The sequence below is a fragment of the Microtus pennsylvanicus genome, chromosome 3, assembly GCF_037038515.1.
Source record: "Microtus pennsylvanicus isolate mMicPen1 chromosome 3, mMicPen1.hap1, whole genome shotgun sequence".
NCBI classification, from domain to species: domain Eukaryota; kingdom Metazoa; phylum Chordata; class Mammalia; order Rodentia; family Cricetidae; genus Microtus; species Microtus pennsylvanicus.
Window position 1 is genome coordinate 141,158,931 of NC_134581.1, and position 25,593 is coordinate 141,184,523.

Here is a 25,593-nt window from a genome sequence, read left to right on the forward strand (position 1 = left end):
ACTCACAGGTCTGCCCGCTGCTGACTTCCTGTTTATAACAGTCAGGGCTTGGAAAGGAGGGCAAGCTGGGGAGCCCACAAACAGCCAGGCTGAGCAACAGTGCCCCCAGGTGTCGGCTGTCAAGCCAGGGGCCACTCCGTATCCTTTCTCTTTTCCTTCAGAACTGAGTTTCCCACTCTCCTTCACAGAAAAAAAAGGGGGGGGGGCAGAGCAAGCCTCAGTTTTCCAAGGAAAGAGGTGCAGAGTGCACACCAGCTGGTGTCCCCCAGGGTAGAGGACAAAAGCAGAGTGCCTGGGGCTGGAGGGCTGGGCGTCTCAGGGGTTTTTAGAGTCACCAGCTTATGTCATGGCCAGCAGCTAGGAGGTTAGGACCATAATGACCTTCTCCAAGGTTATTATGTGGGTGAGAACGAGGTGTCCGAGTAGGTCAGATGGTAAACCCCAGAAAACCTGGATCCCCGAAACTCCTTGGTGTCCTCTGTGGTCCTCACTGTTACGAGGCACTGTGACCTTACTATTATTGCTGCAGGAGGAGCTCAGCCACTGGTGCTCAGAGACACTTGACCATGAGTGCTGACCTTCTCCTCCTCTCTTTGCTCAGTGCTGCCAGGCCACGAGTGTTCTCTGAGCCCTGCATCTCAGCCATTATACATCAGCACCCTCCGTCTGTCTGGCCGGGGCTGCCCAAGAAGTTGCTTAGCTTGGCCAGCCTGTCTGGGTTGTCCCCAGTCAGCTTGCTCCCTTGTGTGGATGCTCAGTGCTGGTCATTCAATCTTCACAACTGGCTAAGGCCATAGCTACTTCCAGGGTTGTCATGGAGGCCTGGAAAGCAATGATCTTTGCCTGACAGAGGCATCCGATCTCGTAGTAGCTTCTAGGGGGCAGGTAGGTGGTTTCTGCCATTTTGTTGTGGCCCCTGTTGTGACTTCCCTGGCCCTGTGAGGGATGTCCTGTACACTCATCTGGATGGCCTCTTCCCTGAATTCTCTTGTTGTCCAGGCAATGACCAAGGTCCTCACTTGAAGTCAGTGTTCAGAGCTGGGCAGCAGTGGGCTGGCTGCAGGTCGTGGTTTCATCTGGAGGTTGGAGTCTGGAACTCTGGGTGATGATCACCCTTTGGGTTTTTGGGTGACTGCTCCTAGCCTGCTCTAGCACCTCAGTTGTGCTAGTTTCTAGGCCTCAAGAACCTAATGCTTCTAGAATCCACGCCCAGCCCCAGAGAAAGGAATTTCGCCCCGCCTAGAGCCATGGGAGGCAGGCCGAAGTGGCAAAGGGCGTGTGAGCTTGCGAGTGTGTGCACCCTTATGGTCAGGGGTGTGGGAGAGTCCAGCACAGGCCAGAAGCTGGTGGGCTGGGAAGTCAGATTCTTGGGGTGAGGTCAAGGAGCCATGCTGTAGATTTCCAGAACAGTGGGGCTGAGATCATTTGTGTTATACTCCCCAGGGCGAGAAGCTCTGGTATCACCCGAGGACGTGTTGGGGTCCATAGAGATGCTAAGGACTGGATGTCTAGTTCCCAGTCCGGCTCTTCCTTGTCCAGCCTTTGAAACCATGAGCACTCCAGCCAAGACCCAGGCAGCCAGCTGCAAGGGCTCCTGGGCGAAGAGTCCAGGTGGTCTCCTGCCAGCTTCATGGGTCTTTCCCTCGGGCTTGGGGCCTGTCCCATGGGTGGGGGGCCAGGTTTCAGTTCCTCCTAGCTCTGGTCCTTCAGTTTCACTTTGATTCAGTGAGGGAGAGCCTGCGTGGGAGCCAGAGACACTGACCCTCCCCCCCCTCCCCACCCCCGTTTACATGCTTCCTTAGCCCAAGCCTCCCACAGTCTCCCAGACTCTAACACCCCTTCACTGCTTTGGTGTTCAGGGAAGCCCTGGGATATGACAAGCAGGTCTCAAATTTGGGGTATTGGGACCCCTTTAAATGTAAAACTCATTGAGGGCTAATTAAATTATTGGGCTAATTAAAGTGGGTAAAATTAAATTATGTATTTATTAAAATAACAACACTAAACGAGTGATGTGTATAATAGTAATAAATAAAGCATGTATAAGAACTGTTTTCCAAACCGAAAATTTAGTAGGCGTGAGGCCGTTCTACACCTGTGCAAATTTCCTTAGTGTCTGGGTTGACAAAGGACAGCTGGAGTCTCAGTGATGCCTCTGTAGCATAAGGCCACACATCCCAGGCTCTGCAGAACGCCACTTGTGTGCTTAGGTGAACGCAAATGACACCAGGGCATTATGGTGAAAATCGTTCCAATTTCACAGACCCCCCCCCCTTCCGAGGGGTCCTGGGAACCCCCTGAGTCTCTGGACTACACTTCGGGGATTTCTGCATAGGCTGCTCCTGACCCTGAATGTGCCTGCTCATCTCTCATACAGGGAGAGCAGATACGTGGTTTCAGTTAAAAGAGGTGGCGCCGGGGTCTCTCAGTCCTAACTGGAAGGGAGTGGCAAGGCACATGGGATTTGACAGTTTTCCCACACAGCGGATGTGTAGTGTAGTTTCTGACTCTCCTCTTGGCCTTTGCTTCTACAGAGAAACGTGACCACTGAGCATTTTGTATTCCAGCAGAATGTCCGTAGGGTTTGAGGTCTGACTTCCCTCTAACTTGCATCCTTTTGTGCTCCCTCAGAGTTGGGGACCCACTGATCTCTTTACCCAGTTCAGTTCCACACTAGCTTGCAGGCCCCTTCCTGGACATATTTTTGGTGGGAGAAAAATTCAGCTATGATACTGATTGGGAATGAAATATAATAAAATAAGAAAGTGCCGTTAGTATCTATCTTGATGCCCGGCACTAGACGAAAGCAGATATGAAAGGAGACTTTTGATCTGATTACGCAGGGGCTTCTGGGTGTTTCTAGACCATCAGGGGAGGTGACTCATATGCACGTGTGAGCACCATGTGTGATCATGTCTGATCTCACTCTGACACCCCAGTCTTCACTTTCACCGGCGTGCGTTATCATTTGCATTCATCTCCACTTAGCTGGGGAGGAAGAGCCTGCCCCGAGGCAAGCCAGGATGTGCCAGGGAAAACAGATGCATTGAAAGAAGTTATCAAGAAGATGATGGTGTGAGAGACGTTTCTTATAGTGAGATCAAGGGAGCCATGAGCAAACAGGTGTGGCCCCTTGGGAAAGGATTAAAAGTGAGGCAGGGTTAGAACTTCCCAGCACCAACCACCAGGTGGCACCATTGACCCAGGACCGCTTAGTTGCTGTCTAGGGTACCAGGGCAGTGGGTACTGGACATCTGTGAATTGGTAATGCTTGTTCCTGGGTGGGAGTGGCTTGTCTTTGTATTCCATTTACCTGAGTCTCCCTTCTCTGCCGGTGGGGAGGCTGACCATGGTTGTGGGGATTAATTCTGCCTTTTTTTCTTTTCCACCTTGGGGTCCAGATGTCTCGACACAAATGTTTCTAGGAATTCTTTGGTCTACCCTGAGCTTTTACTTGGTGTGTGACCTTGGGCAGGTCACTTCTCACAGGAAATATATTTTAGTAAAACTTTTCCTGGTTTTAGATAAAATGTCTGATTGGAAATGCTTCGGAGTGTGTGTGTGTGTGTGTGTGTCCCTAGGGACTGTTGCATAGTTCTCAATGTCCTCCCTCCTTAGCTTTGAATCTCTGCCCATGAACATAGAACAAGGCCTTTTGGCAGATGCCTGCTTGAAGACACAGCATCTCTGTCTTAAGCATTTCTTCAGCCCCCTTGTTGTTCTCCATCTCTGCTTCTGCCCTGGTCCAAACGTAGTTCCTTTCAGACTATTGCTTCTGGTCCACGCTGGTCTCTGCCTCCCGATTTCTCCAGGCTATATTTCGCACTTAGTGTCTCCTCTGCAATTCCGTTCTGAGCCGTGGCTCACAGGAGAGTTTAAACATTCTCACCCACACATTGCCCCCAGAAGCCCTCTGAACTTCTGAACAAAGCTGGCTGACTCATGAGACGGAGCCCCCACTACTTCAGGTTCAGTCTGTCAAACCAAAGCTCCTTCGGCAGCTCCTCAGCGCCACCTGCCCTTTCCTGCCGACATCAGGCAACCTGGGGTCTGTTTCACCCATCACTACTCTGGTGACTTTGGGAGCCACATGTGAGCCTCAGTTTCCCCATATGGAAACAAAGGCGCTGGTTGTGTCTGCAGCTCAGCCACAGGGACGGACTGAGCATGTAGGGTGCTGAGGACTCTCCCATTCTGGTACTGTGTCCCTTCCCTGCCCCACCATAATCCAGCTGACATTCCAGGACCTCAGGATCCAGCTTGTCACTTCCATAAAGAGGGATCCTCTGGTCACCTGTCCTTTCAGCAATGTTAATAAAAATAAAACACCTGTCACTCATCTATCCCCCTTGATTCCCAAAAGCAGTGAATCCCATTGGGGTGGGATACACAGCTACATCGGTCACCAGGTCACCTTAGTGCCCAGCTCAGGCCTGCAGCGGTCGCCTTAGTGCCCAGCTCTGGGTCTGGTGCATGGTAGCATGTATGTCCCATATGGGAGGCTGGGTGGCTGAGGCATGGGTTTGGCTGGTTAGTAAGGGGAGGCTGTGGGATAGAACTCACAGCCTTATCCATCAGACTCCTAGTCTCCTGTCCAACCCAAAGCCTCCAGCATGGCCACCAAGCCCCATAGAAGCGAGCTAGGAAGACTAGTCTACAGGGGATGGAAGATCTTCTGGCCTAGGGCACACATGCATACATACGTGTGCCTAAGATTCTCCTCTTGCCTGATGCCTGAGCATGTGTTCCTAGTGTGACTGGACTGTGGCCCAGACCAGGAACTACAATGAGAAACAATACAATCACCAGCACTGGCAAGTTTTGATGACATACATTTAATGATTAATGCAGTGCCTGCAACCAGTTCCCATACAGGTACTCCCAAGACCCTCTATTTTCACAGAGATTCAGAGAGGTCTAGGAAGTTGTCCGAGATCACCCAGCTCAGCCCAGAGTTTGGCAGGGTGGGCAGGGACCTGCCACTCTGGTTCGTCTCTCAGTGTCACAATAGGATAGTGTCAGTGTGGGGCTGAGTGTCCCTAGGGGCATGTCCTCAGCTATCTCCAGTTCTGCCCCGAGCCGGGACTTGGATGGACACAGCTCAGGCTTGTGCCACCGCTCGGGTCTCCATTTCTGAAACTTCTCCAGCAGCGCTCTGCTCGGCTCTCTTCCCGGACACATTGGAGCTAGTTAGCTCCGGTATCGGCTGGCCACTGACGTGGGTGACACCATGGGGTGTACGGGGCCCTCCCAGCTACTGCCTGTGTGTGCTTTCACGGCTGAAGGTCTTCCTTGATTTCTTTGTTAAAAGTGGGGGCTTCCCCATCTTTCTTGGTAACTAAAAATATCACCTATAATAGTTGATTTGCACTGGCCAGAGAAAATTATTTCTTTAATATCAGAGCAGAGTTGCTTTACCCTGACTCTAAGATTCCGTACAAAATCTTGAGGGAGTATTTCTCTATCTCCTAGTCTTTGTTTTTGTTTGTTTTTCGAGACAGGGTTTTTCTGTAGCTTTGGAGACTTTCCTGGAACTAACTCTGTAGACCAGGCTGGCCTTGAACTCACAGAGATCCCACTGCCTCTGCCTCTGCCTCCACAGTGCTGGGATTAAAGCTGTGCGCCACCATCACCCGGCCCCTCTATCTTCTATTCTATTGCCAGCCCCTGCTCCATTATTTTTCTCCCATGGTCTCACTGTAAAGCCATGCTGGCCTCCCACTCCCAGTGATCCTCCAGCATCAGCCTTCCAAGTGCTAGGATTGCAAGCACCATGTCTGGCTTTCTCTCTTGTTTAAAAATGGCATATCCGATTAATAAGATTATTCTGGCTAGGTTCAGAAGAAAAAGAACCAACCAGAAGTTATTCATGTATAGAGATAGGGTCTGATGCGACTTCTGCTGGTCTCGAGCTTGCTTTGTAGCCCAGGATGAGCTTGCGCTTCTGATTTTCCCACCGGGATTACCTGGACTGGAGGTGTACCGCACACCCGGTTTATGTCATGCGCAGGAGGGTTCCTAGTGCTTTGTAGGTGCAGCGAGGACTCTAGACGGCAGCATTTTAGCCCCATCCTGCAGAAACTCAGCGGAGTCCAGTTGTGCCTGATGGGGAGGCTGTTGTAGGCTGTGAGCTCACACAGGGGTGGAAGAGCCTGGGTTCCCTTGCCGGGTTTCAGCACTGCCTTGCTGTGTGACCTAAGCTGTGGTCCTGCTCCATCTGGACCCCCTTTTGGACTCTGGAAGTCTGACGAGTCTTCTAGCTCAGGATCCCCTCTCCTTTCTCCTCCCACGCTCACCCCCCCTCCCCCACACATCTTCTCTTCATGTCCTTTCTCTCTGAGACACAGACTCCATCCAGTACCTCTGAATGGCACTTTTGTTCAGTGAACATTTCTCCTCTGTAAAGGGAGACTGGCCGGGTTTGTATCTTTTAAATGCTGGACATTTTATCAGTTAAGAAGCCTCGTAGCGCTCTCTCAAGAGACAACCTCGGGGAGGCAGACTGAAGAGGCAGACAGGGAGGTCTGCTGGAGACCATTGACAGGCGAACAGCAAAGCCTCTCTGGGGCCCGAGGCTGCATCTCTCCAATAAATGGTTCCTTCCTGTTCTTCCGCATGGCTCAGAGAATCTTCCGGATCACCTTCCAGATCAACTTCACCTGTCGTCCTCCTGGGTCCCTGCAGGGAGAGAGGGGGACAGCAAAGTCCAAGTCTGGCTTGTCCTAGTTCAAGGCCCCTTTGAGATAGGGCCGAGAGTGTCGGACTCTCAAATGCTGGGCCCTCAAGTCTTTCCTCTGCACTCCCTTGTTGTTGATCTTGAGCAAGCTTTGCAGGGCCTCAAACTCCCCTCCCCTTTTCTTCTCCCCTTTTCTTCTCCCCTTTTCTTCTTGGTATGTGAGTGCAGTATGTATGTGGCATATGTGTGTGGTGCATGTATGTGAATGTGTAGGTGCACACACCTGTGCACACTCGTGGGGAGGTCACAGAAGGACATCAGGAATCTTCCTCTATTGCTTTCCGAGCAACTGTTTTGCCTAGACTTGTAGGCACTGAGTTCGCAGGATCCACCTATCTCTACCTAATATGAAGGTTACAGACATGCAACCATGCTCCGCATTTTATGCCGGTGCCCGGGGTTCAAATTCAGAGCCTTATTCCTGAAGAACAAGCAATCCTACTCACCGAGACATGCCCACAGTCCTTTCCCCTCTTTCCGCTTTTTGAGACAAGGTCTTGATGGGTAGCCTAAGCCAGCCTTGAACTCCCAATCCTCCTGCCTGCACCTCTCAAGAGCTGAGATTTCAGGCATGTGCTACCATACGCAGCTCTGTTTTCTTACCAGCTAAGGGAGAGTGAACAATTCCCTCAAAGGCCTGGCAATTTAGCAAGTCCCAGTGCCCAAGAAAGTGCTCTATAAACGCTAGGGCATCAATCACCTACTGGAACCATAATGCCGTACATCTTACCAATCTGCTTTGGGATCTTGCCCAAGGATGACTTTTGTCATCTATGGGGATGGGGGGAGACAAACAGCAATGAAGGCCAAGACTTTCTGGAGAATGCAGGTCCGACTGGTCAGTTGTCCTCTGGGGACTCTGGGACAATTTTCCTGCCTTGTGCTCCAGGTACTCTCTTGGAGGTGGTAGTGGTAATGACAGTATGGTCTTTTTCAGCAGTCAATCATGGTGGCGCTCACCTACAATTCCAGTAGGAGAGGGTGGAGGCAGGAGGATCGCTTGCTCCAGGCCTACATAGAGAGATCCTGTCACAAAAACAAAACAGAACTTAACAACAGCAACAAAAGTAGTGTCTCCTGGCTGGGTAGAGCCCTTGTATAGTGTCTGTGAAGCCCTGAGTTTCTGCCCCAGATTTACACAAAAAAAGGTGGCGGTGGTGCACACCTGTAATTCCAGCTCTCAGAGAGTGGAAGCAGGAACAAAAATCACAAGTTCAAGGTAATCCTCAGTTATTCAGTGAGTTCCTGCCTAGCCTGGGATAAAAGAGACCTTGTTTCAAAGCAAGCCAGCCAGCCTGCAAGCAAACAGAATCTGCTTCCCAGGGTTGGGCCGGGGGAAGGGGGACGCTCAGGCCTCGCTTTAGGACTAGGCTGTGTGTGCACTAGGCAATTGACTGATGTTTCCAACCATTGCCTCCAGCACACTCAAAGCCGGGGCTTAGGCTGTTAGATTCCAAGCCTCCAAGTCCTTCTGAGCCTTGGCAGGAGAGGAAAAACAGGCGGGAGCAGCAAGAAGGGGTTTATTAAAGGCCACGCCAAAAGTTGCATCCCAGGAACCTGCCTTGGCACCTAGCGATGGTCCCTTCTTCCGAAGCCGGAGCTACTCCAGGACTGGCTTGTTTCGTGCCCCCGCGGACCTCCCTCCAATCCCCAGGCTGGACCTGCAGGTTCTTGGCCCCGGGAGGGCTCGGCTTTGCCGGGCCTGGTGTAGAAGGAGGAATCAAACCCACCGCGGCAGCACTGGGCGCCCTCGGGAAGGGGTTGCCTGCCATCGCGACACGCGCTGGGCCTCCGCTGAACATTTGCAATTTAATTGACATTTGGCGGCTGGAAGCCAATCAGTATAAGTCAATTGACGTTCCGAGATAAAACTAATCGGCGACCGGGAGCTGCTCCCGCCGGCGCCGCTGCGGCTGGGCCTCGGGGCGCAGCGTGGCGGCCGCTGCGCCGCGGGCTGGCCCCGGCAGGTAACGGCGCTGGCGCGTGTCTCGGCCCGAGAGGGGGCAGCCCGCGGCCCGCTGATTGCCGCGCAGCCCACGGTGGCCGGGAGAGGCCCGTAATGAATGACTTTATTTGCCGGGGCCCTGCTGAGAACAATTGAGTTTGTTATGGTAACAACGGATGCCAGCTTTCCGCCGCCCCGGGGGGTGCGGGCGCGGGAGCCGAGCCACAGGAGCTGCGCAGCCGAGCAGATGATGCGCGCGCTGAGCAGAGGGGCGCCGAAGCCGGGGGCCGGGGACAGAGCAAATGTTACATCCAAGCCTGGCTCATCAGGAGAGCAGCTCCGGGCCGCCTTGGACAGTGCTGCAGAGGACGGATAAGGGACACATCGTGCATAGCCGGATGGGAATTCATAGAGTTCCCTTGCTTATTGAACAGACCAGTCTTCCTGATTGTATCTATGACTGTCGCCTTTGGCACTGAGCTTGGAAGTAGGTCCCCGTCACTTTTTGTTATTTTTACAAAAGGGACAAAAGGCATCCCTTCCTCAAATACTGTGGCTTGGGGAGTTGAGGGACAGCATTTCATAACCAGTTAGCTCTGCCTCCTGTCTGCATCCTCATGCTTTCTGGCGTGACACCTGCCATAGACAGACTTCCTTGTCCCAGCAGAGAAGGATGTCTTTGAGCTCTGAGGACAGGGACTCGGAGGTGCATCCCAGAAGACTTCAGGCCTTGACTTGGAGCTGTGAGCTAGTCAGCTTCTTGGTAATCTTGTTTCTCTTTGGTTCTAAACACACTGGATCTGCCCCCACCCCCTCCCCCTCCCCCTTCACCCCCACCATTTACAGGTGTACAGACTGATGCGCAGAACCTCAGAGGAAACAGGGTATGCTCTGCATGGGGGTCTGGACTGATAATGCAACACAGGTTTGCTTGTAAGAACCTTGTCCCTGTTCTGTTCTTTTTCCAGGCCTCAGTTTCCCTATCTGCAAAAAGGAGGGAATTGAAACTGCCTCACAGAGCCAGCTGAGTGGGAGACATCAACGGGGAAACTGGGGCCAGGGTCAGGCCTCTGCTTCTACCTCAGAGCCCTTGGGTGTTGCATGCAGTGTGACCACTGGGAATAAATCATCCCCCCTCCTCAGCTTCCTGAGGCAGACAGTGACAGGCTCTCTATGTGACAGGCATAGCTCACAGCAGCCCTCGGAAGCATGGGGACTTTGCTGCCTTCATTTTTGCAGATGGGAACCAGGGGCAGTTAAAGAAACAGTCTAAAGTCACAGAAGCAGTAAACTGGGGGCTAGATGCAAACCCAAGCGGTTGGTATAGATAGCAATAGCGCCCTTGACCCCTGCCCTGCTCACCTTGCTTCCTCCCCTTTGTTCTTGTGGCCCCCAAACTCATTGTCCACGTTTGCAGGATAGCAGGTGAGTGACATTTCTAGCCTTTTCTGTTGGAGAGATAGGGTCTCATGGAAACCCATACTGCCTTGAACTCACTGTGCGGTCAAGTCTGGCTTTGACCTCCTGATCCTCCTGCCTCAGCACTCTCAGCTGGGATTACAGGCATGTGTCACCATACTCCGTGACCCAGTGCCATTTCTTCTTCTGGCTTTGCTTTCTGTACCTGGCTGTGGATAGCTGAGAATAGGCAAGGAACCGGAGGCAGAACCTGGAGCCCTCCTTGGCGTAGTCCAGCAGAATATTTGAATTAGAGAAATCATTCTTTTTTTTTCCTTTTTTCTTTTTTTCTGTAGATCAGATCTCACGTAGTTGTGGATGACCTTGAACTTCTAAGCCTCCCATCTCTATCTTTGGAGAGCTGGGGTACAGGCATGTGCCACTGCACTAGCTTTGAGGTTTGCTGAAAACCAGGTGGAGGACGCAGGTCTTGCCTCTAGGAGCAGGCTTCCAGAGCAGTTTTTGGGGCACCTGTCTTTTGTCCCTAAAACAGTCTCTGGAGAATTCTTTGCATCACTGAGACAGTCCTTTCTCAGATGCATAGACTAGGAAAATGGTCTCCAGTCGGGGATAGCTCTAAACGGCAAGACTGGAAGAGCTGGGATAGTGTTCATCCCAGCCAGCTCTACTCCCTCATCCCAGCGTCTCCTCTTGGCAATGGTGTGATGTAGTGCCCCCTTTGCTGCCCTAAAATGAAACCTACCAACACTCATCCTTTAAAAAAAGTAATATAATGCCCAACTGTAACGAAAAGGGGAACATAAAATAAAGGGATAATGAAATGTGTACTTCATTACATACAGGCTCAGGTGGGACTGCACCAGGAGACACGGGGAGGCGGTTAGCGCTTGCCCTTAGCGCAGAATTGTCATGAATCCAGCAGCTACAAATGTAGACAGCGGTGGCTTTATGCAATATCAATGCCTGTGGCGGTCCTGCCATCAGTAAACCGAGTCTCTGAAATTGTGATTATGTCCTGATAAAACTCCAGCCAGTGCAGAGCGCCGTCTTCCTCCTATTTATATGGTGGTTGTATTCTTCGGAGTCAGTAGATGTTAAAACACCAAGGTTTTGTGGCTCTGAGTAAAAGAGAGTTAGGTTCTTGGCCCTGATGTTTATACACAGTCTCTAACAACCTGACTGCCGAATGTGTCATTCTAAAGGTATGTGGGGTTCATGACAATTATTTTTTGAGACAAGCAGACTTGCCCAGCCTCTAGCTTGATGCACAGGTGAGGACAACCTTGATCCTTTACCTCCTGCATCCTAGTGCTGGGATTGCAAGAATGTGCCCCAAGCCTGGCAGCACACAGCCATCTTCCTTGAAGCCCACTGTGCTTTGTGACATCTCTGGTCCCTCTCATTCACTGTCCTAACCCCCACCCTCCACAAATGACAGCGACTCACAGACTTCCCAAACCCTTTCATCCCATTACTCTTTACTGAGAACCACTTGACCAGCGCTGGAGAGATGGCTGCCAGTAACATACTTGCCACATAAGCACAAAGACTTGAATCCATATCCTCAGCACTCACACAAGAAGCTCTACATGAAGCCTGTCATCCCTGTGCTGGGGAGGAGGAGACAGGATACGTGGGGCTTGCTGGTCAGTACGTCTAGCTGAATTCATGAGCTTCAGGTTCAGCAAGTGATTGTCTCAAACAGGTGGCAACAATAGAAGACATCAACATCCCCTCTGACCTCCACATGTGAGCACACACACGCAGACACCAGACCCCCCCCCCCCTACCGCAGATGCCCACGAAGGGCTATCACTACAGAAGGTCTCCCTCTGTGTGATCTTCCTGTCGGAAGTTCTGCAAGTCTTCCTAAAAGCAAAGGCCTGCAGCTGGAGCTGAAGTGTAGTTGGTGGAGCGAGAACTTGCTTAGCTTGCAGTAGGGTTGAGTCCAATCCCTGGAACTACATAACCCAGCTGTGCTGACACACACCTGCAATCTCAGCACTCTTGGAGCAGAAGTTCAATGTTACACCTGGCTATACGAGACCGTGTCTCCCCCACAGTCCCTCCCCAAAACCAAACACACACACGCACGCACACACCCCTTCGTATTCTGTGTATCTACTGTGTGTAAGACCTGAACTGTGGAAACAAAAAAATCAAGCATGTCACTTAAATTATATGTAAGCTTCAAAGACTGCTGGACCCCCAGGGGATCTTGGTCAGTGAGTGCAGGCCCCTCATCTCTGTTCTCCGTGATCCCCTTGACTTCCTTACTCATGCTCCCAAACCCAACCTTGGCTGAAATATCACCTTCCTCCAAGAAGTCTTCTTTGATGCCAGAGCCCAAAGATGCTTGAACTAGAGATCCAGTCTAGCCTCCTCTCTGTATGTACCTTGCCATTTTATTTGCTCATTACAGACAGGGTCTCTAGTAGCCTAAGCTGGTCTTGAACTCCCTTTGCAGACTAGGTGGAGGAGCTTGAACTCTTGATCCTTAGAATCAGATAAGCAGGAAAATGTCACAGCATGAACATGTTCGAGGTGTAGAGATTGTTATTTTTATCGTTTTCCGGTGTACCTTTTCCCTAGGCATACCACTTGGCTGTCTAATGTAGAAATACGCTGAGTTCAGAGCCCAAACATGTCAACTTGCTTCCATAGGGAAGAAGAAAAAGGGCTTCCATGCAGAAAGAAGAGCCTTCTGGGCACTTGTGGTTGCTGTCTTCCATAAACCCGCCCCTCTCGTGTGCGCGCTTGGTGGGAAAACACACCAGACACACACAAAAGCCTCTGGAGTTCTTTCCAGCTGGGATGGGAGATGACACACGTTGGCAGGCAGAGGCCGGTCTCTGTGTATCCAAGAGAAGTCGAGCCAGGCCGAGTATATCTAACAGGTCAAGCTCTGAAATGAAGAAGCAATAAGCCAGTGAAATGGTACTATCACCGAAACATGATTGATCAATTGAATTCTATCAGGGACAGTGGACAGTGAGATTAACTCAGGCCTGATAGGTTCAATGAGTTAAAGCATGATGTTCATTTCAGCTTCATTTCACCAGTCTTTGCTTGTGAAATTGGTCAATCAATAGAGGTTGAAGATCATATATATATCTATATATCTATATATATCGGGGACTATCTTATGGCGAATATCATCTTGGCCGTTGGCTCCTGGCTGGGGCTGCCCAAGGCAGGTAATGGAGACAGAACAAGGATTCCATCAGCCCTATCAAAATGGCCTGGTATCTTCTCCAAATGAAAAGTATTTTTGGATCTCTGATGATATATCTTTTTTTTCCCCTCTCACTTTGATCTATGCCTAAACCCATAACCATCTTGGAGGAATATAGTGATTTCTCTTGAAAACATTTGTGCAATGATCAGACAGATACACTTCAACATATGAACCTTCTTTCTAGTTATATTGTCCTTGGAGGCGGAAAAATAAAAACAGTGATTTAAAAACTCAAATAGGGGTAATGTGAAGATGGCAGACTGTATATGATTTGAAACTATTATTTATTTATTTATGCACAGCTGGGGGAGGGAGACAGACTGCTGCGTGCTGGGGGTGGGGTTCCGTTTTGGATAAGGAGTCTTGGAGCTGAGCAGATAGTTAGGGAGGGAGGCCTTGCATGGGTTAGTGGACTTTGTACAGTACCTCTCTTTGGCTAATTCTTTCCAGCTCACCTTAGGACTCAAGTCGAATTCTTTCCAAGGAGCCCCTTTGAACCGTCCTGTCCCAGTCTGGATTATGCGGAGTAGGTTAGATTGAGTTCAGAGCACACGCCAGAATACCTGATCCTATGCCTTCTACTTTTCAGCTGTGGCCCTTGAGCAAGGAATTTAACTTCCCTGAGCCTTGTTTCCCTCATCTTGGAAGTTAAGGCAGCAATACACTTGGTGTTGTGAGTTTGTGGGTGTTTGTGAGAGTGGGTGAGTCAACTGCTTGACTCATCTGTCTGCTTTGCAGGCTCCCAACGCTTTTCTAGGTGCAACAGTGTGAGTGTCCACAGTCTGCATCCTCCACCTCAGGGTGGGAGTTAAGACTCGAACCCTCAAATCTCTGGAGCAAGGGCCACAGCAGATACCCACCTGGTACTCCTGAGTAGTAAACTGAGGGACTTGGTGATGGCATCAGGGGCCTCGTGGCCTGGGCTGGCAGCTTGATTTGGACCTTCTGTCTGGCCCCTGGCTTTGCCATCTGGCCTCACCGGTGCCATCCCCAAGGGAGTGGTATTTAGTCCCTTGGGTCCTTTCCATTACCAGTGCCTCTGACTCACTGGGTAACACATAGCACGGTCAGATTTGCTCGAGTCAAACCTGAATGCATTTGCCAATTTTACAATTTCGTGTTTTCCTTCCCTGCGAAGGAAGATTGGGTGAAACGAATGGCTGAATCGTGGTGGTTCCAGTGGAATTTCCCTCCGTGCCACTTCAGATTTTCTCAGCCTGTGCCCCTGGTTTAGGGAGGGATGTATAAAATCACCTGGAACGTTATCTGGGTTTTGGGCTGCCCTGGGCTATTTCCTGCCCTGCCACCCTGGTCCCTAGAGAGAAGTCTTGTTCCCTCATAGATTTCCTAAAATGGCAGCCAGCTGGCTCTGATTGTCCCTGCCTAGATTGCCATGACCTTGCTTGGCTTGGTGCTTTATACCTGTTCAGGCATCCTGACCTCAGGTAGCCGCTTCTCAGGCCCCCTTAGGTTGTTAGGCTGTCCTGATCCACCCCAATGTCAACATGTGTGAACTGCTTCAAATCCTAGGGAGAAATAAACCTGTGGCTGTTGTTCTCGCTCCTCCAGAGTCACAGAGGCAAAGGATGGTTTTCTGAACTCATAATGGAGGCTGGCCATTGTGGAGTTTCCCCGGAGCATGCAGCCCCATGGCCCCTTGCATCTCCTTAGGTTATTCCTTTAGTCAACAAGCACTGAGCAGAAGATCAGCATCTCCTGTTTGAGATAGTCACACAGAGCCTCTACCCTCAGACAGCAAGGGAAACGAACTAGCACACCTGCCATCTTAGAAACAGCACCTACTCTTCACCAGCTGTCTTGCTCTGTGGTTTGCAATGACTCTTTTGGTAACTCCGGGTATGGTGAGCATCCCATTTTGCAGATGAGAAAATTAAGAATTAGGAAGGTTAAAGAAATGTTCAGGCAGGACCTGGTGGCACAAGCCTGGATGGAATCTTAGCTACTCTGAAGGTTCTGGCAGAAGAATGGCAACTTCAAAGCCTGCCTGCAGAGTGAGCTCGTGGCCAGACTGGCTGACCCAGTGAGACCCTGTCTTAAAATAACAGGTGAAAAAGGCTCAGCGCTAGAGCGCTTAGAAAGTAGGTACAAGGCTCTGGCTTCAGTTTGAGTAAAACACACACGCACATGCACATGAGTACACATACACACACTGGGAAAGGGGAGAAGTTGCTTAGGTATCATGGGTTTGTAAATGTGGAGTACCCAGGCTTCCCCAGTATCCCGCAGTACATTCTCTTCATCCTCATGCATAGTAAGAGGCCTGGGAGTGCTCTGCTATGTATTTACTCTGTGATATTGAGCAAGAACTGAATCTCTCCAGTTCCCGGGACTCAAAATAGAGATCCGCTCCTTGAGACCAAGCTCACAGGAGGGATGGTCAGAAGTCAGCTTCAGACTGGAGTTGTGACCTGTGAAAAGCCCGCGGGCTGCAGGAAGGAGGTGGCTTTCAGGCTGAACTTGCTGGGCAGGGTGAAGGGTGTGCCAACACGGGGCAGTGCGTGAACTAGCATTCAGCGGGGCGGGGCACGGAGTGCACTAGCATTAAGGAGCAGGGAAGAGGCAGCAGAAGCCAGGCAGAAGTCTGCTTAGCACTGTGGGGATGGGGAATGCAGAAATTGGTCCTGACTGGGAAAGCAGATCACAGAGGCTCCAGAGGCTCTGGGGTCCTTGGGCCTGGAAGGAGAGGCTTGAAGGGTTTTCCCAATGCAAATGATAGTGACAGCAGAGGTCATCGAGAGGGTTGGAGAACTGGAGCTCCCACTGTCTCTGCCAAGCCTCTTTCATTGCTAGGAGAGATGCAGAAATGCTTTTGCTAATGTAGCCCCAGCTAACATAGCCAGCCTCAGCCCCTTCTGGTTCCTTACCCTTGGTGAGGCCCGTGTGATCTTGAGCCCCTCCTGTGGAGAAATTCCACAGTTGATTTTGCCCACAGCAAGGGTCCTGCAAATTCCACCCAAAACATTTAAGATGCGGATTAACACGACTGGTCTGTTTTTATAAATGTTGCTTTTACTTGTTTTTGTTTGTTAATTTTTGAGACAGGGTCTCACGTGTTCCAGGCTAGCTTTAAACTTGCTGTGTAGCAGAGTCTGGTCTTGAACTCCTGATTTTCCTGCCTCTACTTCCTAAGTGTTGAGAATTCAGGTATGGGTCACCATGGCTGTCTAGACTGCTTGTAGAACTGGTCACTATATTTGCAAAGATCAATTCCAAGTCCTTCAGCTTATTTGACCCAAGTTGGAAATGCCTTAGGTGACAACCGAGTCCCATCAGGCTGGCTCAGGACCCCAGTGGCAAATGGTGGGTCTTTATGTTGGCAGTGTGCCTTCTGGGTGCACAGTGGAACCACAGCTGATGTACCTCGGGAAGACCTGGGGCCAGAAGAAGGATGGAGAGTCTGTAAACACAGTAGTGGGGCCTAAGCCTACTGCCGGAATTGTAAGAGGCTCTGGGGAATGTGTTCCAGGGAAGAAAAGGGAGGCCTTAGGTCTGGGTGGTATTGCTCAGGGATAGAGCCCTTCTCTATTCTTCCCAAAGCTTTGGGTCCCATTGTAGCAACTCTCTTCTCTCTCTCTCTCTCTCTCTCTCTCTCTCTCTCTCTCTCTCTCTCTCCTGTCTTTCTCTGTCTCTCTCTCTTTCATACAGGAATGCCCCCACACAACGCACACACAGGCATGCACACACATATCCTCTCTCTCGCTTTCTCTCATACAGGGATGCACGCGTGTGCACGCGCGTACACACACACAAGGCATGCACACACATATACACACTCTCTCACACACAGAGGAAGAGAGAGGGGGGGGAGATGGAGGGGGGAGGTGGAGAGAGAGAGAGGGAGGTGGAGAGAGAGGCATGGCAAGAGAGAGAGAGAGAGAGAGACAGACAGACAGACAGACAGACACAGGGGTGTGTGTGGGGGGGATTTCTTCCTTTCTCTGTCAGGAGCCTCTCTCCGTAAAGAAATCTTCCTTACTGCTCTTCCATTTCTAAACATAGCGGTGACAATTAGATGCTGGTTGGCTGAAGCAATCTCTTAGGGCATTGGTACTGTGTGTGTGTGGCATTGCCTATAAATGCAATACAGAGAGGACAGTGATCATTTGATATTATTTAGCAGACAAAATATGAGTCAGTTTTGAAGGAGAAAGGAGTTAGAAATGGCTTTATATTCTCTCTCTCTCTCTCTCTCTCTCTCTCTCTCTCTCTATATATATATATATATATATATATATATATATATATATATATATATATATATATATTTTAAGACAGGATTTCATTTTGTGACCCAAGCTAGCCTCAAACTCACTATGGAGTCCAAGCTGGACTCAAGCTCCTAATCCTCCTGCCTCAGCATTTCAGGAGCGAGGATTACAGGTGTGTACCGCTGTAACTCAGCTTCAGTGAGAACCTCAGTGGTCCTCACCTCCTTAGTTTACTGATGGGTACTCTGGGGCCCAGAGACAGAGAGACACTTAGCCAAGCACACACAGCTAGAACCCAGGTTTGCCAGCTCTTAATACTTCTCCCACTGGGCCTGACTGCCCTGCTGGGGACAAGCTGTGAGGACAGAAGAGGTTTGCATGGTTCTGGTGCTCTTCCAGATCTGTGGAGAAACAGAACTTTGAGAATAGCCAGCGGCTGCTGCTGAGACTCCAACCTGGTTTCTCAGGGCTCCTCAGTGTCCGGCTGAGGCTGAGTCCCAGAGGCCATGATGCCAGAGGGGTTTTGCAGACTCCTATTTGTTTTATCTTTTTGTTCTCAGCAAGCATCTTCAGACATAAAGTGTGTGGTGGTTTTCAAAGGAAAAACCAAAACCCTGCAAGAGAAATGCAAACTCCCAGAATCCGCCATGCTGTGAAGAAAACGCAATGGCTTTATGATCTTTTAAGACACACAAGAGAAGGCTTTCTCCCACCAGATGGGAATCTCAGGCCATCTTGCTTCTTCCTGCTTTGCGTGACCAAACCCAATTGTATAAAGCTTTTAGCTTCAAAGCTGGGTTCTGAATAACATTGGCTTAACCTGAAATTTGAAGCCAGCATTTCTCTGTTTCCCGAGAAGGGGCTTCCTGCCCCTTGCTCCCCTGAAGCTAGCTTCCAGAATGTTAATTCTATGAGCCATGGTTGACTAAGCCCAGCACTGGGTCTATTACATATTATTTGATTTGGAGCCGAAAGAAAAAAAAAGATTTAAAGATACCATGCCCCTGTATACTTTTGCACTTTTGCCCATATCTGTCTATATATTTAAGCATACTATCCACGGTGTGAGTTTTTCTGTAGCCTGCCTCTAAGACCACAGCCTCCAATTAAGTCAACATCTCTGAAGCACCACAAACGGTCACACTGCCTGCCTGGCGGGTCAGACTTGCCCTTGTGCTGGGGATGATTTTTTGTGTTCATTTCTGTAGCTGCCTCTGAGCACATGATCTCTTGGTGTAGCTCATACCCACAGTGCACCCACTGTGTGCAGCATCCAGAGGCAGACTGGCATGCCCTTGCCCTCTTGGCACCAGATTCCTTTTTGCTAGAGTGCTCACCTTGGCTGATACTTGTGCCTGGCCTGGCCTGGCCTGGTTAGTTTTCAGTTAATGTTTGCCTCTCCCACGAGTGGAACTCCGGGAAGGAAAGGGCTATCTTGCCTGTGGCTGCATCCTTTGCATCAACACTTGCAGAGCTGGGCTGAGGCAAGAGGGAAGAGGTTGAGGGCTGAGTGAAGACCAGTGGAGGGGTCCTGACCAAATTTGCAGATGGAAGTTGTTGGTTGTAAATGCTTTGCACGGCTACTTCATCCGGCAGCGACAGAGATGAACTAGCGAATAGCACAGTGTGAGCACGAAGGGCCAGGGGCTTGCTGCAGAGATGCGGGGTGGCTAGAGTCCTGAGAACGGGAGCTGGTAAAGTACTGGGACAGGACGGAAGGCATCCTGGAGGAGGAAGTGTGTGCACTTGCAGGCTGTCTGTCCTGGAAAACAGGGCACAGGCCATTGAGAAGTGTAGTTTGTGTTACTCCTGGGTTGATTGGGTAACCTGCAGCTAACAGGCTGACAGCAAACACTATCTTGATTGGCGCCTGGTCTCCAAAGATGCAGTTGGAAGCAGAGTTTAGGAAACAGGGCCCAGGGTTGAGGAATGAAGCGGACAATTCTTTCCCCAGCTGCTCAAGTCTGCTCAGGGCTCCTTCAGTAAGACTCAAGTTTTCTGTGGCCTCTGAGCCTCTCTACAGGCTCCTGGGACTTCGTTTCTCCCTCTCTGTTCCTCTCCTACCCATCCTCTACTTGTGATTCAAACACAGCCCCCGCCCCTTGGAAGCTCTCCCCATGCCCACCCCCAAGGCAGGGGCATTCCCTCTAGTTTTACACGGCTACACGTGTGTATTTCTGTACATTGTTTTATGCTCACTGTCGGGCAGTGTGCAGTCCCATGTTTGCTTGTTTGATCTCTTTACGAAAGTGGGCTGTCCTATATAGATTGCATCCCTTGCCACTGCATCCTCTCTTCTTGTTTGCTTTATAAAAATTTAATTTGCCAGTTGGAGAGCTTGCTCGGAGGTTATGAGTACGTATTACTCTTGCAGAGGTCTCTGCACCCATATCACAACTGTCTGTAACTACAGCTCTAGGGAAATCAAGGCCTCTGGCCGCTGTGGGCACCCACAGTTATGAACACATAACCCCTCCACACAGACACAACATCTATACGTACACATACTTAAAAACAAAATCATCTTAAGTTTTTAATATTACCTGGTAATTTTTTGAATATTTACTAAATTGAACGTGTAATTATATCTTTAGGAATGGCCTAAATTTTTTCATGGCTGTTACTTATTTGTTTTTTGTTTTTATTCTTGACATAGAATCTTTTGATAGGCTAGTCTGGAACTCTCGCTATTCCTGCCTTCACCTCTTGAATTCTAAGATTACAGGCATGTACCGCTAGACCCAGCAATCCCATGACTTCTTAAGGAAATGTCACTTAGTTCTTTCCCCACTGATCAGGCATGTGAATGGAGGTGCTTGCGTGGGACAAGTTGGTAGCATCTGGGTCATCAAAGCAGCCTGAGTTCCCTTGAGTGCAGCCCATGGGTCCAATATTGACGTAGAGAAAGTCACAGCTGGATCAGGCCAGCTCTTTTCCTGAAAGATCCTGTAGAAGTGGGTCCAGGTCCCAGCTAAGCTGCTTGAGCCCGCAGTGCACACAGTGTTCTCAAGGGGCCCAAGGACCTGTTGTACATAACCTGAGTTGGCTCCATGCTCTGAACCCTCACTCTGTGCTGGGCCCTACTTGGTGACCAGTGACCTTGTCCACAGGGATCCAGAGTCAAGCCACCCTCCCTGGGCTTCCTCAGGAGATGAAGCTCCACCCTCCAGGGCTCTCAGCTTAGAGGGTCTAGCTGGCCAGGAAGCCTCCAGGCAAGGCAGAGTTGGGCCTTCTCGGGGAAACAACCAGTAGGAGAAAGAGAGGAGATCTTGGTGGGAGTTGGTTTCATTTGGAGTTTGCTGGCTGCCTGGGAGGCAGCGCGCAAACTGGAGAGGCTAGCTGAAGTAGGGAGGCAGAAAGCAATCTCTTAAAAATTGATATGATCTCCATGGCAGCAAGAAACCTGATGGGTGCTCTAGAGTGCAAGGTCACTGGGGCAGAAGTGGCTGGGACAGGATGGCTGGACAGAGAGTTGCTGAGTGGGAGCAAGCTGAGCATTGCAGGTGTTCGCGTGTGCATATACATGCATGTATGCGTACGTGCGTGCTCATGGGCATGTGTGTACGCATGCGTGTGTGTGAAATTTAAAACATACAAAAGATGGTTCAACCCCATTTTTCAAATTAATAATTCATTGTATTTTCTTTGAACTAAAAACACCATCCCCAGAGACAGACATGGTGGGCAGCTAACGTAGCAGGATACTTTCTTAACTTGTGCATCAGAATAGGCAGTGCTTGCAAGTTCTGAAACAAAAGGCAGATGCATTATATGCAATATTTCTTTTATATTTGTGCTAGAAAATATGTATACACAGAATACATGTATCTGAACATTAGTAAGAACACACCAAACCATCTTTTCTTCTCTGTTTTCACAAAACGCTGTGGACATCAGGATCCTGCACCTTGCTCATTCTTCACATAACCGTGGATCCTGAAGGTCTTTGCATCTTGGTTTGCTTGCTGTTCACCGCTGCATGGTTTTCCGTTGTTCCAGTAACGCCACAGCCTGTTTAGCCAGCTCCCTATGAATGAACTTGGGTTGTTTCCAGCCTTTTGTTCCAAGAGCCTTGTGCATCTATCACGTTCCATATACATAAGCCAGCTATAAAATATACTCCCAGAAATGCTGTCTCTCAGGGATAGTGCACATGGGATTTGGACAGGTTTTTGTCATGTCATCTAGCACAAGTGTGTGACTGGAATGGTACAAGTGTCCTCCCAGCTTCCTAGAACAGCGTGTTACAGACTGGGCACGATGCCAGTGACGGATGTGCAGGGTGAGGTACAGAAGGGGCGACAACACCCATGACTAAGTCTCTGACTCACCCTGAGCTCAAATCCTTGGGCAAAGAAACTGTGTCATTTCTGAAGGCCTGGAGCTTTCATCTGCAAAGCGGGGGAATAGTAACATACTGAATTAGTTCCTATTTTTGTTTCCGCCATGCAATTCCTCAGGGCAGGTAACTTGGTAATTCCTCATGATTCTGCAAGTTCAAACCTGCGATGCAGGCTCAGCCTTGTGTGAGTGTGCACGTGCTTGTGTGAAAGAGCAAAGCGCTGAGATGAAGAGGGGGAAGAGGAAGCAGGAGGATAGGCACCACCAGACAGAAAGCCAGAGAGGAAGGTGCTACTAATCTCATGACCTCCTCCCCTCCACCCCTTTTACACACTCACTCACTATCAAACCTGCAACACATAAGCACTAGGAGCACAAATACAAACCACGGCACATGTATGAGGGGTCCGTGTGGAAAGTCAGGGACAGAACCCCTAACAAATGGGCTTTGCACTGTATCTAGCATGTGATTATGAGCAGCTGACTCTGCAGTTAGCAGCAGGTGACCTTGTCCCGCAGCCCCTGAATCCCTGTCATGGGCAGGGAGCTGGCTGGAGGGTCAGTCCAGCCCCCTCCCCAGCCTCAGGGTCTGGCCACTCTGTGAGTGGCAGAATAGCCTCCACTTACCCTTTCTCTCTCATGCTCACCAAAGGTATCCAGGAGTCTCCAGTGCCAAACGGCCACTCACTTCCAGGCAGAGACTTCCTCCGGAAGCAGATGCGGGGAGATCTGTTCACACAGCAGCAGCTGGAGGTGCTGGACCGCGTGTTCGAGAGGCAGCACTATTCAGACATCTTCACCACCACGGAGCCCATCAAGCCGGAGCAGGTATGCTGTGACTCCTGCCCACGACACCTGCTGCCACTGTGCAGGCCTGGGTTATTCCTGGATGCAGGGGCATCTGTACAGTGAGGCTGAGAGTCTTTGCAAAGTGGGCTTTTTGTTGGTGTTGGCCAAGCTTGGCTGGTCACAACATTCCACAAGGCCAGGAGGATTTGCTCAGGGGGCCTCTGAGGCTCCTTGGCCTGCTAGCTCTGTCTGTAGCCAGTCACAGAGGCATGTGATTCCTATGGTTGCTGGGCCGCTAACAAATGTGTGCTTTCCCTGGGCTCTTTGGATAGGGGTGTATGTGATGAACTTCTGGGCCACTCCAGGTGGTTTTGCCATCCTCTCAGTTAGGAACATGATCTCGATATATAGACTCACTTTGTGGCCTCTGGCTCACAGTAATGGAGTGGATGGATGATATCTCATGATCTTTGGCCTTTGCTTGGCATCATGGGACTCCTGGCAGGTGTGGCTAGGCCAGGCATGGGGTCAGTCATCAGAAGGCCCTGCTCTGACAGGTAAGTCAGACACCAGCCTCTGAGATGAGGAGATTTTACAGACCATTTAGGCAGTTTGCTTTCAGATGGGGAAACTGAGGCCCATAGAGACAAAGCTGCTTGCCTAATACTGCTCAGCAAGTATTCACTAAGCAAACACTGGCAACTGTCTAGTACGGGGAAGGCACGGAACCAGATACTATGTGCCCATCAGTGAGCAGATAAACTTGGACTCACCCCCAAACCTGTAGATTTGTAGAAGAATCACAGCTTGGTACTAGAGAGATGTCTAAGTTCCTATGAGACTAGCCAGCTTGGCCCCTGCCATAGTAAACAACAATAGGGGTATGGGCATGGGGGAACGTGTCTGGCAGAGCGAATGTCAAGGGCAAAGGCCCTGAGCTGAGGTGGAGAGACCAGGAGTGGAAAGATCCAGTGTGGTGGGATTCAGGGAACAGGGTGGGAGGTGACGCTGAAGAGATGAGCCTGGTCGTATGGACCGAGGGAGGATGTTGCTCATTCTCTCACAAGTTAAATGACCCCTCCCATGCAAGTGACATGGCCATATGCACTGGGCTGAGCTGACCCCATCCTAGAACCTGGGTTTGTGGAGAAGACTCTCTCAGAGAGCCGCCCTCCACTGCTGAGTGTTTCTGAGAGCTGGTAGAAGCCACATATCATCTGAGCTGTGGGAGACGTAAATAAGAGACCAAGGGTCCAGGGCTCTGTGCCTGGCCTGACTTTCTCACACAAGGTTGCCAGCATCTCCATTAAACCAGTACGAATGAAATACAGACACTGAGTGTCGAGTCCCTCTGCATTTCGTGGGAGTCTCACAGAAGCCCAGAAGCTGTGTTCCACTTTATCCATCTAAATGTCTGGGAAGATGGGCCCAAGACCAGGCATTCACCAAGACGGGCCCAGAACTGTCCAGGCACCTCATCGCTCACTCTGGAGCTCACCGGTCCAACACATTTCCTGTATCTGAGCAGTGGGCCCAGAACAGTGCCAGACTCGGAGGGGGCTGAGGCACAAGCCAGGTGGCATCCCTGTCGGTTCTTTCGCAGAATGGTGTGATGTGAACTCAGGAGCCAGAGACCTGAGAAAGTACGATGGTTGATGTGGGATACTGAAGAGGGGAGGCTTAGCTGTGAGGGTTGCACCGAGGGCAATCGTATTGAGGAGGGAATGCTGCACGGATCCCAGGGCTAAGGCCATACCGGCTCAGGAGGAGACGAGGCCCAGTAGGGAGGAGGCCTGAGCTGCGCAGGCTCTGGGAAGATGTGTTTCGATGGTGTCCTTCAGAGCGCTGTGGCCCAGTGCAGGCCCGACTGTGAGTTCTGAGGCAGGATAATGACTGACTCAGTGTCTTCTGGCTAATCTGCTTCACCTCTCTGAGGCACGCCGTAATGAGGAGAGATGGAAGGTGAGGCCGGAGGGCTCCCTGCACACAGGCAGGCACTGGACTATGAATGACGCACCCTCGCGCCCTGTTCCCAGTCACTAGGGACAAATGATGACTTGAGCTGAGCAAGGGGCTGCTGCAGGGTATGACTCAAGCATCAAGGGTATGAGCTCCTCGAGCCCCCTCCTGCTCACTCTCTTCTGAATGACTGTTGGCGGGTGCTTCCTGTGCCCCTTGTGGTTCCCCCAGAGTGGTATGGTAGTAATGCCAAGAAGTGGGCCCCTGAGCTGCTGGCCGTGGAGACTGGCCATCTCATCCACTTGCCAGCAAATCAAGTGGCCTGTGTCTCTGTTAGTGGCCTGGCACGGGGCTTGCTGTTTCTTTCACTGAATGATCTAATGGGGGCTATAAAGAGCACGTCCTGACTGAGGACCTTGCTTTGAGCCCTGCCTCTGCTCTGTTGAACTCTTCGCTTTTTTTTCTGGACCTCAGTTTTCTTATTTGTGTAACCACGATGACAACGACAGCAGCTGCAGCCAACTGACAGTAAGAGCCGAGGTTAGTCACCTCTGTGTGACAGGGACTGAATACGGCCCACACTGGACCGTCCCTTTAAATGTCCCCCAAGCGGCTGGGTCATACCGCTGAGGCCCTGTTTATGGATCTGAACTTTGAAATAAACTGTATACCCATTTTCAGGCCCAGGATGGTTGAGGCTATAAGACTAGAGTCTGACCTCAGGCTCTTCCCTGTCCTCGTGTTGTTCGAGATGGTGTCATGGGTCTTTGTGTCCTGGAGGGTTCTGGGATCTGTTCCTGGACTGGCTAGTGTTTGCTAGGCCTTCCTCAGACAGTCTGTGGGTCATTCCAGGACATACACGGGCCTGGACAGATTACCCATCCCATTCCTGGGAAAAACATCACTAACTTAATGCCAGGGTGGCCTCGAGGTCACC

General features: G+C 50.6%; 1 protein-coding gene across 3 annotated transcripts in view; it reads left to right on the top strand.

Moving 5' to 3' along the window:
- Positions 1-25,593, top strand: part of Pax5 (paired box 5) — a 177,690-nt gene that overhangs the window by 38,658 nt on the left and 113,439 nt on the right. For all 3 annotated transcript variants that reach the window (XM_075967315.1, XM_075967317.1, XM_075967316.1), the window contains one exon: positions 22,561-22,736. In XM_075967315.1, the coding sequence (XP_075823430.1) occupies positions 22,561-22,736 (176 nt within the window). The remainder of the gene's footprint in view (positions 1-22,560; positions 22,737-25,593) is intronic.